The sequence below is a fragment of the Sturnus vulgaris genome, chromosome 24, assembly GCF_052056855.1.
Source record: "Sturnus vulgaris isolate bStuVul1 chromosome 24, bStuVul1.hap1, whole genome shotgun sequence".
In the NCBI taxonomy this organism is placed as follows: Eukaryota; Metazoa; Chordata; class Aves; order Passeriformes; family Sturnidae; genus Sturnus; species Sturnus vulgaris.
This window is the reverse complement of record NC_142266.1, coordinates 2,644,571-2,659,978: the sequence shown is the minus strand read 5'-3', so window position 1 is coordinate 2,659,978 and position 15,408 is coordinate 2,644,571. Positions and strand designations below refer to the sequence as shown.

General features: G+C 61.6%; 1 protein-coding gene across 1 annotated transcript in view; it reads left to right on the top strand.

Annotated features, from left to right (window-relative positions):
* The first annotated feature begins 367 nt into the window (after positions 1 to 367).
* FOXO6 (forkhead box O6) overlaps positions 368 to 15,408 on the top strand; it is a 35,793-nt gene continuing 20,752 nt past the window's right edge. Inside the window, exon 1 of the mRNA XM_014881334.2 lies at positions 368 to 1,260. Within this exon, the coding sequence (XP_014736820.1) occupies positions 832 to 1,260 (429 nt within the window). The 5' untranslated portion in view covers positions 368 to 831. The remainder of the gene's footprint in view (positions 1,261 to 15,408) is intronic.

Here is a 15,408-nt window from a genome sequence, read left to right as displayed (position 1 = left end):
GCGGCCGCCCCAGCATGTGGCCCGCCCGCGCCGTGGCGGCAGCGCGGCGGCGGCGGCGGCGGCGGGCAGGTGCGCGGCCGCTGAAGCGGAGCGGGGGGGCGTAGGGGCGGGAGCCGCCCGCCGCCGCCCTCGCCGGCGCTGTCAGGTGCGTGCCGCCCGCCAGCATGGCTCCGCCGCGCCGCCGGACCTAGCGCCGGGCCGCCCGCGGGAGACTGCGCCCGCCGCGCCGAGGGCTCCCCACTATCTCCGTCCCGCTTCTCCCTGCTTAGGTGCCCCGCCGTCCGGCCCCGGAGCCCGCCGGTCCCCGGCCGAGGATGCCGCCCGCCGCCGCTCGCTCCGGTTCATCTGTTGCTGCGTGACCGCGCCGCCAGCCCGATGGATGCGGCCGCCCCCGCGCCCTACCCGCCCGCAGCCGCCCCGCTGGCTACCGAGCCGGGAACAGCTCCAGAGCTCCGCGGCTGGTAAAAACCAAACCAAAACCAAATCCGAACCAAAAAACACCCCCCCTGCTTCGGCCCGGACTGGAGAGGCGGCCGAGGACCATGCAGCGTGTCCCCCGGCTCGGCGCTCCCGGCGCGGCGCCGGGCACAGCCGCCTCCTAGAGCCGCCGGACCCGGGGCTCCCCCGGACTCGGGGCTCCCCCTGCCAGGACCCGCGCACCGAGCGGCTCCTCCTTCTCTTCTCCTCTCCAGCCGGGCAGGGAGCCCGCCTTCGCACTCCTCTCCCTCTCGAGATTTTGGGTTTTTTGTTGTGTGTTTGGGGTTTTTTTTTTGGGCGGAAACCGCCCGTAACTCCGGGGGGGGGCTGTGGAGTGGCAGCGGGGAGGCGACCATGGAAGAAAAGCTCCAGGCGCATCAGGTGGAGATCGACCCGGATTTCGAGCCGCAGAGCCGTCCCCGCTCCTGCACTTGGCCTCTCCCCCATCCCGACTTGGCGGCGGAGGAGGAAGATGGGGGCGCGGGGGGAACCCCGGCGCTGGCGGCCGGCGGGGACGGAGCCGAGAACGCGGCGGCCCCGGTGGAGCGCAGAGTCGCCGCCGCTCCCCCGCCGCCTCCCGGCGCGGATGTGGGGCAGCTCCGCAAGGCCAAGACCTCCCGGCGCAACGCCTGGGGCAACCTCTCCTACGCCGACCTCATCACCAAAGCCATCGAGAGCTCGCCGGAGAAGCGCCTCACCCTCTCCCAGATCTACGACTGGATGGTGCGATACGTCCCCTACTTTAAGGATAAAGGAGACAGCAACAGCTCCGCCGGCTGGAAGGTACCTGACCCCCTGACCCCAACCCCAGCGCAACTTTGCCCTCTCTCCCGAAGGTGTGCCGGAACATGGAGGTTTCTCCCGGGGCAGCCGCAGCTTGGTCCTGGCGGGGAGGTTTGGAGGATCCCCGCCGTCCTCACAGTCGGGGAGATAAGGGCTCGGTCAAGTTTTGGGTAGAGCTGGTGCCTCGTGGTGTTGTGTTTTGGAGCCGGGCTGAGCTTGTCCCTGTGTCACCCGCCGGGCTCGGGCTGAGGGTCGGAGCGGTGCCGCCGTCCCCCCGGGAGGTCAGGGCGAGGGATGGCGACAAGCAGCGGGGTCGCGGGCGGCTGTCCCCGGTGAGCCAGCCCTGGGCTACAGTGAGTGCCAACCCCAAGTACCGGGGTACAGCGAATGCTAACCTCACCGCCGCACCTCCCCTGGCCCTGCCGTGGGGACCCCGGCCGTGCCAGGTCCCCGCGTGCCGGTGGCGTGGCCGGCAGGACAGCCGGAGGCAGGGCTGTTCCCAAGCAGCTGGCTCCACTCTGGCTTTACCCAGTGCGTCCCCGCTGGCTCAGCCCCCGCCTTCTCCGGGGCCGCGTCCCCCTCCCGGGGGGCCGGGCAGGCAGCGCACGGTCCCCGCGGCTCCAAGCTGGCATTCCCTGGCTCTGTGCTTGGCTGGCACTGTGGGCTCGTTAGGATTCCCTGGCGCAGGCAGTATTCCCCTCTCTGCCGCTGCGAGCTGGGGATCCATGGCACCGGCCATCCCAGCACCCGCGAGGGCACAGAGGGGGCTGGGTCTGGGGTCACCGCAGCCCCTTCCCCTCTGGCTGGGCTCTGCACTGACAAGGGGGAAGAGATCGGCTATGTCCAGATGGTGTCAGTAAAAAGGAGCCAGTTTCTCTTAAGTCCTCCCCTAAGCCCTGTCACCTCCAGTGTGATTAGTGTGTTACCAGGCTCTGGGGGCTCCCACACCACCCAATAGCCCTGGCACGCGTGTCCTGGCTCCGTTGGTGGCAGCCAGATCCGGCCCACCCCGGGGGGGTCCTTCTTGGGTGCAAACGGGGCTCTTTTGGGGCTGGATTATATGGCACCTGTATCCAGGCTGTTTGTGGAGGAGGGCTGGGGGCAGCTGGTGTCCCCCCGGTGTGGGAAGGGTGTCAGGGCTGTGGAGGTGGCAGGAGGTGGTGCCTGTGTGGGGCCTCTCAAACCTCCACCTGGGCTGAGAGCTGCACAGCCCAGGCACGTGCTGGGGAAAAAGGGTCTCTCAATGCTCACACTAATGGGGACAGCAGGGGACATACACTGATGGGGTCGGGAGATGTGTCAGGGCTCTGGACTCGGGGCTGGGATGAGGAGTGAAGGGATTCCCAGGCAGTCACACGTGTCATTGGTGGCTCCACATTGCGTGGTGAGCAAGGAGGAAGGACAGGCTCAGAGTCCAGCTGCCGTTGGGCAGCAGGGTCATTTCCAGGGGCTGCTTGCTCGGGTGGGCTCCCCTGTGTGCACTCTGTCTCTCCTGACCCATCTCTGGCTTGGAGCGCCTCTGCCTGGGCTGTGGGCAGGTGGCTCTGCTGCTGCAGGTGCCCCTGCTGGGGCTGCTTCCCTCCTGGCAGCCTCCCTTGCACTGGGATTTGAATCCCCCAGCTGGGCTGAGGACTGCCCCTTGAAGGGCCCTGCCTACCCTGCCTGCACCCTGGGCTGGGCAGAGCAGGGTGCCCTGGAGCCTCTCCTGGTGCTGCAAGTGCCCAGCTGGTGCTGGTGCTGCGAGGGCAACAGCCCAGAGTGAGGAGCAGAGACCTCATTTTCATCAGACACCAGCATGTCAGGGGTTAAACACCTTCCCCACAGCCTGTGGTCCCTCCTGGCTGTCCCCTGCCCGAGCCCCCCGGTGTCCCCTCGCCCAGGTGCCACCTGGGCAGTCGGTTTTCCCTCTGGCCCCAGGCCTGGGAGAAGCAGGGCAGGGCTGCAGCTTTTCATTGCTCATCCCGGCAGTCGAGCAAGGTCTTGGCTGCTTCTTTGATTGGTTCCTTCACAGCCTCTTGGTGCTGGACACAGCAGGATGGGGGGTCTGGGGGGGTCTGGGGGCCCAGCATCCCCACGGGCATTGGCTGTGCTGCTGCTCTGGCAGTACTTTGTAGGATCATGGAATGCTTTGGGTTGGAAGGGACCTTAAAGACCATCTCATCCCATCCCCTGCCATGGGCAGGGACACCTTCCACTATTGCCCAGAGCTGTGTTCAACCTGGTTTTGAACACTTCAGATCCCACTCTTGACTTCTCCAAACCCTCTCTGCCTTGCTCCAGCACTGGAAGGATCTTCACAGCCAGACCCCTTCCTGCATCCAGCTGGCAGTGGGGATGCTGAATGTGCACCTGGCTGTGGTGTCTGATGTGTGTGTCAGGAATGTGTGCCCTAGGCTGGTGGTTGTCTCTTGAAAGGGAAGGCTGTTGGCAGGGGTTGCATTTTGGGGTCAGGCCTCTCCTTCCCCACCAGGCTGTGCATTGCATTACATGGTTTTGTGAAATCATACACTCTTGGAATGGTTTGGGTTGGAAGGGACCCTAAAGCTCATCTCATTCCACCCCCTGCCACAGCCAGGGACACTTTCCACTATCCCAGGTTGCTCCACGCCCTGTCCAACCTGCCCTTGGCCCCTTGCAGGGATGGGACAGCCACATCATTGATGGTGTGGTAAACTGAGGGACAGAACCCAAAAACCTCGGCCATGCCCAGCCTCGGGAGCAGGACTACGACCTGTCTGGGTCTGGTGGAGAACACAGTGAGGATGCTCTGGCTGCTGATCCTCGGGAAGTGCATCCCCCCACAGGCTGAGCTGGCTTGTTGGGCTTGTGCACCAGGAGCTGCTGCTGCTTCCCGATGCAGGGCAGCGGGCGCCCGCTGACTGACAGTTCTGCTTAATTAGGGAGTTGTTATTTTATCAATTCCAAAGCGCTTCAAGTTTTCTGCTCCAGCTCACGCTTTCCTCTTGTTAATGGGAAACCAACACCCTCCGTCAGAAAGGCAGCGGCACTGATGCATTTTAAAGGGTTCAGCTTGCTCCGGTTTGACATCCAAAATATAACAATCAAGCCATCAGCTGGTGGATGCCTGTTTGATGCGGCTCTGACAGCGCTGAAAACCTTAATTTCCCAGCCCTCCCTCCTCCTCCTCCTCCTTTATATTGCCGGGTCTGTAGCGTGGCGGCCGTGCCTGCCACGGGGGCCGGGGCTGCCATGCAGAGACACCCCCCTGCCAAGTGCCAGCGTCCTCCTGCAGGGCAGAATGGAAATGAATTCGGGGGAAAAAGGTGTGGAAATGGTGTGCGAAGGGGAGCATGGTCAGAGTTCTCATTGCTGCCTGGGGGTTTGGGGTACCAGGCTGCTTCCTCTCTCTGCTGCTCTGTGGACCCCTGAGCTATGGGCAAGAGGGAGGGTCCTGCTGGGCACCCCAGAGGATCCTTCCAGGGAGCAGCTCCTGGCTCTGTGGCTCTCTCACTGGTGCCACCCCCTGCCCTTCCTCTCTTGGACGGGGACAGTGCCTCTGGAGCCTTGCCCAGTGTGGCTGGAGAGGCTCCAACCCAGCACCTGGGAGCGATGGGGATGACTCTCCTCTCCTGGAGGACAGCCCGAGTACCACCAGGGCGTGGGTGCTGCCCCTGGGGGTGGCACAGCAGTGAAGGGTGCAGTCACAGGGAGGATGGGGTGACCTGGCTCTCTCCTGTTTGTGCTGGTGTCAGCAGTGTGGGTAGCACCCAGCTCAGGGAGCTTGGCAGGGCACGGCCCCAGGACCCCGGCTCAGTGTGGGCTGGCTGCTCAGGGCTCCCCTTGGGCCAGTTTGGCTGGGCTCAGCTCGGTCACAGATCCCATCCTCTCCATATATGGAGATTTTTCCAGCAGCAGGGAGAGCCTGATGCTCCCCGGAGTGCTGCCCTGGGCTGGGAGCAGAGGGGGGGGAGAGCCAGGTCAGCCTGAGGAGCATTGTAGGGCTGGGGGGAGCTGCAGGCTCCTTCACCTCGGGGAACCCCTCAGCTTCAGCTCCACAGAGCTCCTGGATAAACCACCCTGGCTCTCCTGTTCCCACAGGTGCAACACCCCTGGGATCCCCTTATGTGAGAGGACCCCCTCACCCTTTGTCCAGCACAGGCAGGGTCCCCCTGGATGCTGGGATGGAGTTTCTGACCCTTCAGTACCAGCGGGAGTCTCTCCACCTGTCCCCAGCTTCGCTCAGGGATGGGGGAACCCACTCACATCCCCCTGATGTGCTGCAGTGCTACTGCTGGTGTGGCTGGGAGGAATCCCCTTTCTTCCTTCCCACCTCATTTTGCTCTCTCCTTTTGGAGGTTTTCATATTCTAATTTTTTTTTTCCCTCTCTCCCTTCTTCTGGAATCGCTTCTCATGCAGCGCTAACTGCTGAAGTAACACAAACCTGCTAAATGGTCCGGCTTTATGATAGCATAAAAATGATACTACAGAAGCGAGTGGGGCTTTATTAAACCCCAGGGAAAGGCTCCAAATGAACAGCTTGCTCTGCTCTTAGCTTCCTCCCCCTACTTCCCCCTTTATTTTTAATAACCACTGGAATATAAACTACAGTTAAGATCCTGTGGACTAGAAGAGCACTTGCAGCCTGGCATTCTCATCATCCTTGCCCCGATGGATCCCTGTGTGCATCCCTCGCTCTGTTTCCTGGTGCTGGGATGGGAGGAGGACCACCATCCTGGGCTAGGAAATGGATTTAGTAATGACAAAGCCTTTAAAATATTTTTTAGGGAGGCTGTGGATCGGGCCAGCTATGTTTTGGGAGTGAGCTGGGGCTCCTTGGCCAGGTTTCCCATCCCAGTGAGGCCCTCACTGGGATGCTGCTGGCAGTGGGAGGCCCTTGGGGCTTAAGAAGTGAGGTTAGACTCTTGTCACCTCTGGGTCCTTGCACGGAATTTGCAGGAAGAAGATGAATGTCCCCTCCCCATGCACCAGCAGGGTCTGGGCATGGTTGGACCCCCATCCCCAGGCTGTCCCCTCCATCCCTGGGGTTCATCCCAGGCTTCACAGCCACTGTGTCCTTAAGTCAATCATGGGGATGTTATAGAGCTGGAGCTGGCTCTCTCCTTGCCCTGACACCCTACAGCACCCCGACCCTGCACCCAGCACGGTGGGCTCCCTGCTCCCAGCTCACATGACTTTTAAATATCCTGACACTTCCCCCAGCTCCAGCGGAGGTGCCTGATGAGTGCCGGGGTGAAGGGCTGAAAGGCACTTTGGGTTACGGAAGGACACGCGGAGGCTCGCCTGTCGGCTGCTGAGGCTCATTTTGGACAGCATCTGTTCATTATTATGTGGTGCCTTGGCCGGGTGCCAGCCAGGGGAACTGAAAGCCCCGGCACAAAGCTCGCTTTCACCCGCTGCGGGGAAGAGGAGGAGGAGGAGGCACCGGGCACTGGGCGGGGTGTCCGGGGACCCCCAAGGGAGGCTGGTGCCTTCCCTCCCAGCAGGGATGCTTCAGCATCCCAGGGCATCCCGAGCTGCTGCCTGCTGGGAGGTGTCATAGAATCATAATCAGACTGGTTTGGGCTTGAAGATCATCTTGTTCCAACCCCCTGCCATGGACAACTTCCACTAGGAGATGTCCACCCCTGAGACTGCTGCTGTCCTGTGGGGTGGGGGTCAGCAACAGAATGGGGTGATATTGGGGTCTGTGTGGCTGGTGTCCACTTTGTCAGCAAGGGACTCATTCTTCCCCTCCCCAGGACCCCCGTGCCAGTCCGTGCATACCCAGAGCAGGGTGGCTCTTGGGCTTTTCCACTGGGGTTGGTGGCACTTTGTACGCACTGAGCCAGGGATGCAGCAGTGATGCAGCCCAGCTCCTGCTCCCTGGGAGCCTGCAGGGCCCAGGAGGTTTCCCAAACAGCCCAGGATGCTCCTGGGGTGGGATGGCTCCCCCCGGCTCCCCTGGTGCTGACAGACACCTGCCTGTGGGGCTGGGCAGATCCCAGGGGTGCAGGCAGTGATGCTGCCAGGCACCTGCAGTCTCTACGGGCACGTATTCCCTCACATGTTCCCGTGTGCGTTCCCTCGTGTGTTCCTGTGCCTGTGCCGGGCTCCCCACGTATCTCAACCCACGCCTTGCAGGAGGATTCACGTCGGGTGTGCCAGGGCAGCACAGGGAGGACCCTCAAACACTTCGGGCTGGCTCCTGCTGACTGCTGCACCTCCCTCCTGCGAGCATGGGCTGCTGACAGTGTCCCCCTGTCCTCGGGGACGTCGGGGGGACATTATGTCCTTGGGGACACAACGTGGTTGTGCTTCGGGGTGCAGGCACTGCGGGCTTTTGAAGGCTGTGGCTGCATGGGCAGGGGTAACCCAAGCTGGGGCACTGAGTGCCTTTGATTTACTTGGGATGAGAAAAAAGAAAAGCCCCACCAATTCAAAAACACACAAACCAGCCCACCAAAAGAAAAGAGGCAGTGGCACGGAGGAGAAGAAAGGCAGGGGTTGTTCGCAGGCGCCTGGCGCGGTGCCAGCGCGGGGACGCTCCGGAGCAGACATGCCAAGCTGTAATTGCAGACAGGCTCATTTCGAGAGACGAGACGGTTATTTTTAACTCGCGTTAAGGTAATGCACTGATCTCCTGCCTGTGGGTTCAAAAGTTCACCCCCCCCACCCCCCCCCCAAACCCCCTTTGCTCGCCCACCCCATGGGGGTTCCTCTGGTCAGGCTGTGAGTGAGCCCTGGGCAGCACATCCTGGTCCCCACAGCCCTACACCCGGGCAGCCTGGCACTGCCGGCTCCTTTGCCCTCCTCTGCGGTGTCTCCCGGGGAGTCCTGCTCGTCTCCTGCAGGACTGGGAGGAGGCTGCAGCCGGGCTGGCCCCGGGGTGTGGAGGAGACGGGCATTCATGGTGCTGTGCCAGCTCCATGCCCAGCCCTGGCGCTGCTGAGATCCCCAAGGAATGTGCAGAGCATGGGTGCTGCTTGCCAGGGTGCCAGGTCCTGCTGGGAGCCTGATGGGAAAGCTTTGCACTGCTCTCAGTGTCTCACTGTCCACTTTCCAGGTCCCCAAGCAATTTCCAGTCCTCGCCACATGCACTGGTGACAGCCAGGGATCGCTGGCATCTCCTGCAGCAGCCAGACTTGCAGGAGTGACAGGGCACTGTGGGGGTGGCAGGACATGAGTTCCCCCCTCCCCTGCCTCGCTGGGTGTCCCACAGGAGCACTGAGCCTCCAGGCCACCCCTCTGGTAGGAGCAGCCCACGAACTCGATGCTCTCAGTGCCATTCATTGAGCTAGGCTGAGGATGTGTGGCCATCTCAGCTCTGTTTTTTTCCTTAAAAGACATTTCACAGTGCCACGAGGGCATTGGGGACAGCTTTCCTACCCTGGCACAGGGTGTCACTGGCACCCATGCAGTGCCAGGCTGGGGAGCCCGGAGATGAGCCTGGCACCTGCTCCCCAACCCTCTGCCCAAACCGTCTGAAGGGAAAGTGGAGCAGAAACGCCCCAGAATGTGTCAGGTTTGGAGCTGTAATAGCTGTGATGAATCCTTTCCCCCCTGCCCAGCCTCTCCCGGGAGCTCAGCAGCTGGAGCCGGCGGGAATGTGGCCCCGGGGTGCTCCCGAGCAGGAGCAGCGTGTCCTGTCCCCTGTCCCCAAACGCCCTCTCGCCCTGCTTGGTGGCGTCAGCAGTTTGCCAGACGGCCGGGAACTCCCTGCACGCTTCAGATGGCTTTTGTCCTCGGCTGTCGCATGGCTGGGGCCGCCAGCTGCAGGTGCTGCTGGGCTCGGCTCGGCATTCCCCTCCCCTCGCACGCCGCTGCTTTCGGCAGCAGCGCTGAGCTGCGCGCTTTGGGGGAATCCAGGGGGAGCTGAGGCTTTCTGAGCTCGTTCCGTGGCATTTCGCTGCTCGTCCCGGCTCGCTGCGGCCGCCGGAGCCGATAAATCAGGGAGCAGAGCCCGGATGAATTGCGGTGCCATTATCCGTGATGAGTTCAGCGGGGATGGCACGGCAGGAGCCGCGGGGAGCCTGGCACAGCCTGAGCCCTGGGGAGCCTGGCCAGGTCATTCCCGGACTGTAACCCTGGCAAAGCCGAGCCAGGGGCATCTCCCAGCCCGGCAGGCGCTGTGGGAGGGCACAGGGCCACACACGTTTTGTGCAGTGCCGGGAGATGGGAAGAGCTGCCCGGCATCCCTGCACAGGGATGGGGAATGGGGGGACACCATTGGCTCCATGCTGGCATTGTGAACGCTGGTTAGTGAGCATCACACCATGGCACGATGAGGTTTGGAGCATCCCCAAGGCCTGCAGGGTTGATAGTGCAGGGTTGGAAACATCCAGCTGTAAGGATGGGAGAGCTGGGACTGGGACCGTGCTTAGGACCCTGCTTAGGACCGTACTGCGACCTCCTTTAGCAGTGGCTGCTTCCTGCCAGGAACCATCCCCATCCCCATCCCATCCCATCCCATCCCATCCCATCCCCAGCTGGAGCTCTGGTGGCTGCTGGGAGTGGGTTCCAGCAGGGTGAAGATGGGTAAGTGCCCGTCTCTGCCCAGCCACACCACCAGCTTTGGGCAGCCAGAACACCATCCATCATCTCCTCCCTGCATCCTGACCAGAGCCACCCTCACCTCCCTACCCCGGCTGCAAGGTGTGTGTGGGATGCAGGGGAGGGATTCACAAGCTTGTGGAGCAACAGACTTATAAATTTTGGCTTTTGTTTCGAGGCTGTCAAACCTATGCCTGTCCCAGGGATGTAAGACAGCATTTTATTGCTGCCTGCTTGATGGTTGTTCCCTTCTCCTCGGTGGCTGTGATTTATCTCTGCACTTTGTGCTGATTGGATTAGAAGTTTAAATGCTAAGGGTGCATAACAATATATTTTTCTTATTAATATTAAAAAATCATTATTGGATTTTTTATAGTTCTGTTTTGAATTGAATCCCCTTGCTTGATTTATTCTCTCTCCCAGAGTAGAATTTAATGCTAATAGGAACAATCATTGCTTTGTTTTGAATCTTTGACTGTTTGGAAAACTTTCCGTGCAAAGGGAAATTACAGCATTATTAAGAGTCCATTAAAAGAGGGTTTGCCCATTCCTGGCTATTACCTGTAAGCTGGAGGGAAAACAAAAAAGCCAAGACAAGGAGTCTCTTTTTCAGGATTTCTGCTCACACTCTTGCCGACGTGTAACACAGTGATGGCGCTGGTTGTTAAAATCGGCTCTGTTCAGTTGCAGGGATTAATTTTGGGTCCTGTTGGGCTGGTGAAGGTGTGTGTGGCAGAGAAGTTCACAGGTGAAAGGCAGGAGGTGACGCTGGGACTGGGGGACAGCTCCACTTCCCACCAGATTTCCTGTTTTTAAGGAAAGTAGGAGATCCAGGATGGCAGCTCCCGGCTAACACAGCGTGTCCCCAGCACTGCGGGTATCAGCGATGGAGGATGCTGAGATCCTCCCTGTGCTGCCCTTTGCCTTGGGATGCTAAACCCTCTGCCCATGCGTGGGGACCACCTAGTGCCCACCCAAACTCTGGGACCCACCACATCCTTGTGGTTGTGCCCATTGTGCCCATTGTGCTGCCTGGAGCAGCGCTGGGGAGAGCCCCACGGGCAGCCCTGGGGAGCAGGGACAGGCAGGTGGGATGGGGCAGGTGGGATGGGGCAGGAGCCAGGCAGGTGGGATGGGGCAGGTGGGATGGGGCAGGGGCTGGGCACACAGGGCCAGGTGGGTGGGATGGGGCAGGTGGGATGGGGCAGGGGCTGGGCAGGTGGGATGGGGCAGGGGCTGGGCACACGGTGCCAGGCAGCTGGAGACATGCCTGGGGCAGGTGAAGCAGCAGTGGGGAGCTGTGCCAGGCTTAGCACGCAGCAGCAGGGCTGGCAGGGCATCAGAGCCTGCCTGGGCACGGCGGGGCAGGCCTGGGCACCCACGGCCCTGCAGCACCGGAGGAGCAGGAGGGTGGGGTGTGGGGTGTGGGGTGTGGGGGGCATAGCTGGGAGAGGCAGGAATGTCGGCCCCAGGCATGCAGGGGCTGCATCGTTGGCATGAACTTCCCTGCAGGGATGTGCTGTGCCCAGGCCACCACCCTGCACCCCAAAAACTGCACCTGGCACCCCTCACTCTGCTCCTCAAAATCTGCACCCACTATCCTGCAGCTGCTCCCCATGCCAAACCTGCACCCCTAATCCTGCACCCTGCACTCCATGCCTTGCTCCCCACGCTCTGCACCCCAGAATGTGCATCCTGCACCCCTCACTCTGCTCCTCAAAACCTGCACCCACTGTCCTGCACCTGTTTCTCGTGCCTTTGCACCCTGCACTCTGCTCCCCAAAATCTGCACCCCAGAACTGCACTCTCGTCCCTTCAGCATTCATTGTGCTCTCTGATCTCTGCTCCCCAAAACCTGCACACTCTACCCTGCATCCTGCCCCCCAAACCTGTAGCCTGGACTCCCTCCCACCTGCACCTCCTGCCGTCCTGCACCTGCTCCCCCCGTGCACCCCATACCCTGAACCCACACAGAGAGAAAACCCCCTGTGCTCGCTGGAAACCCCATACCTGCACCCACTGCCTCTGCCCCACACACCTGCTCCTGGGAGAGCTCCACACCTTGGACTCCACGCTGGGGCACTGCTGCCTGCCCTCGGGGGGGTTCCCAGTCAGCCCAGTGCACTGTGAGCACTGGAACACTCTCCTTTGCTGGGACTCTGTGCCAGTGCCCACAAGCCCTGATGTACTTGGCTCACCCGTGCTCTGTGGGTTATGGGGTGTCACCTCCTGGCCCTTCTGTGCTCTGTGGGTTAGGGGGTGTCAATGGGGGGAACCCCTGAGCCCCTGGCCCCATGGGACACCAGCAGCAGTAGTTGGGATGGATCCCAGATGGCTCTGGGGGTGCAGTGCCATTCCTTGCTGCGATGGGGTGAGGACTCCCAGATTGATTCCCAGATTCCCAGATTCCCAGATTCCCAGTAGCATCTTCTCAGGTGTCCTCCCACATGCCAGGACTTCCTGGCTGAGATTTCCCACTGCCCATTCCAGGCCAGGCAGTTCTGGGATCCCAGCAGGATCTGCTCACCCCCTGTGATTTTTGGCTGACCCTCTCTTGTTTTCCCTTCCTCCTGGAGCCTCAGTGCACCAGCCAAGGAACAGGAGGCTCGTGCCAGGCCCCCGTGCCAGTGGTGACACTGTCACTGACTGGGGGGCTGTGAGGTGGGGACCCAGTGTGGGGGGACATGGAGTTACCACCAGGATGCACAGAGGTACCTGTGTGCCTGCCCCTGAGGTCAGGGACACCTCTCTGCCCGTGTGGGTCTCAGGGGATGACCCCACAGCTGGGGATGGGGCAGTGAGGTGGGGAGATGTGGGGTGCAGTGCTGTGGGAAGGCTGGGCTGGGAGATTTGGGGTCTGGACTGTGCAGTGTGAGGTGCAGGGCTGGGAAGTGGCTGCTTGCAGGGGGGCCAGTCTGGCTCCTGGTTTAACCAACAAGGTCCCAGCAAGGTACCCAGCAGCAGGGGTCTGGGGCAGGACCCCCCAGACAAGATGCTGGGATGGCTCCTCAGCAGGGGAGAGATGCCTGGGGTCCCATCCTGCCTCACTGGGGCACCTCCATGGTGACACATCCCTGGGCAAACAGGGCCAGCAATGGTCCCTGGGACCCCCCTCCCTGTCTCCAGCCCTCCCCACAGCCCAAATCCTGCTCCTGCATGTGGAGAGTGAGTAGAACAGGGGGCTCCAGCAATTATCCTCATGCCCTGAATAATTCATGGCTCCAGCAGAGCCTCTCCCTGCTCTGCTGCCCCCAGCTGCCCCCCCAGCATTGCCTGGCTTTGGGGGTGCTGTGGGTGGGGGCAGTGGGGTGGGACAGAGAGGGAGTTTGTCACCTGCAAGCTGCTGCAAGGGTTGGGGATGGAGGGGCAGGTACCCCCAGCACCATCGCCCTGCCTCTCCCCCACCCCTGTGCCTCAGTGTCCCCCTTGTCACTGTGCCGGGGATGAGGGACTGAGCTGGTTTTACTGCCTGGCTCAGGACACCCCATCTTTTAGGGGGTCTCTGCACAAATGCAGCTCTTCCTGCAGGGCTGGATTTGCTCCAGGGCGGGTCAAGCCCCTCCATCCAGCCGGGATTTGGCTGCGGGGTCGGGAGCAGCGAGGGGTTAAATGCACTAAAGCCGGTGTGAAACTTTTGGCTGGGGAGCTGCAGGCAGAAAGTGCATTTGTAGCCGCAAGTGGCTGCCTTGAAGACGATCCAGATTTGTCTGGGAGCCGTCTGCTGCTAAAACCCTTTGATCCACTTACTTCTCCCCGGGGAGCTCCCTGCAGCTCTGGTGCTAATGCCCCCGTGGCGACAGGGGCTGAGCTGCCAGACGGATGCAGGGGAGACCCCCCTCCTGCTGCCAGGGAAGAGAGCAGCTGCAAAATAACGAGGGGGGGGCAAGAATAGAAGGGCTTGGGGATACAGGAGTGATGCCACCAGGCTTAATCAATGGGGTGGAGGGACTGGGAGAGGGTTTGGCTATTCCTGGGCTGTAGGGAGGGATGGAGGATAGAGGGGTGGGGACATGGAGGGGGAAGAGATTCAGGGATGGAGGGATGGAGGAGGTTTGGCTGTGGGCAGGGATGGAGGGAGCACTGCCAGGTGATTCCCAAGATGCCAGAGCTTGGGGGGATGGTTTTGGTGTTGTGGGGAGGGTTTGCATTGTTGGTGTAGCCCCAGGATTACTGATCTGGGGGGGTCCCAGTCCCAGGGCTGACTGCCCCCGTGCTCAGTGGGCAGATCCTACTTGGCAGCCAGACGTGCTGGGTCAGGGGACTCAGGTGGTAAAGTGGCTGAAAGGGGAATGCAGGAGAAGGGCAGGCAGGAGGCAAATCCAGTGGTTAAATGGGATACTGGCAGTTTGGGATCATAGGGGCTCTTTTGCTTTTACCATAAGAAATGTTTAAAGATCAGGAAGCTGAAATCAGCTTCTGTACTGGACCTCAAATCACAGAATCCCAGACTGGTTTGGGTTGGAAGGAACCTTAAAGCTCATCCAGTGCTGCCCCCTGCCATGGGCAGGGACACCTTCCACTATCCCACGTTGCTCCAAGCCCTGTCCGACCTGGCCTTGGACACTTCCAGGGATCCAGGGGCAGCCACAGCTTCTCTGAGCACCCTGTGCCAGGGCCTCACCACTCTCACAGGGATGAATTTCTTCCCAATATCCCATCTATCCCTGCACTCTGGCAGTTAAGTGGAAAATTCCCATTTTCCAGTGGGTGACAGGATTGAAGGCTGTGCTCTGTGTGAGCAGCTCCATCTCCCACCCTCCCCAGATCCCCACTGTGGATTGGTGTCACCCTGTGGCTCTGGGTCTCTGCAGGTCCTGGCAGGCCAGCAGTGCTGTACAGCTGGGACAGCATCAGTGGTGGGGCTGGCACAGCACTGAGCCTGGCACTGTGGGGGGACATCCCCCCTGCACCCCACAACACCCATGGGCGAGTGTTGGACCATCACCACAGGCTGCCAGTGTGTGCCCAGAGCAGGATGGGGCTGTGGGCAGGGTGAGGGGAGGGACTGTGACCTCCCTGCTGGGGCTTGGCATCTGGGAGCTGCTCAGGAGGGGTTGGGAAGGCGCTGCCAGCAGCCCTGACCGCACTCGTGGGAAGGGGAAAATCCCATGGAGGCGCTGGAAGAGCCGCAGGAGAGGCCAGGGGACGGTCAGGGCTTGGGGACAGCCAGGGCTGGGACGGTCAGGGCTGGGGACGGGGACAGCCAGGGCTGGGGATGGTCACGGCTGGGACGGTCACAGCTGGGGACAGCCAGGGCTGGGGACGGGGACAGCCAGGGCTGGGACGGTCACAGCTGGGGACAGCCAGGGCTGGGACGGTCACAGCGGGGTCCCGAGGGCTCTGCGAGGGCTGCAGGGGTGGGATGGAGGTGTGAAGGGAGGCGAGCGGGGAGCGAACAAAAGCTGCATTGAGTGACAGAGCCCGGCCGCCAGCGGAGCAGGAGCCCGGCCAGGAAAAACAGGGCCTGGAGCGGGGAGCAGCACATCGTGTCCCTGGCCGCGGCCGCCGCATCTCGGTACATTCTGTAGCGGAGGGAGCTGGCGCAGGCACGGCTGGCTCGGGCTGCCAGGGCGCAGCTGACCCGGGCACAGGCACGGGGGGCTCCCCGGCCTTCCTCATCCTCCTCCTCATCCTCC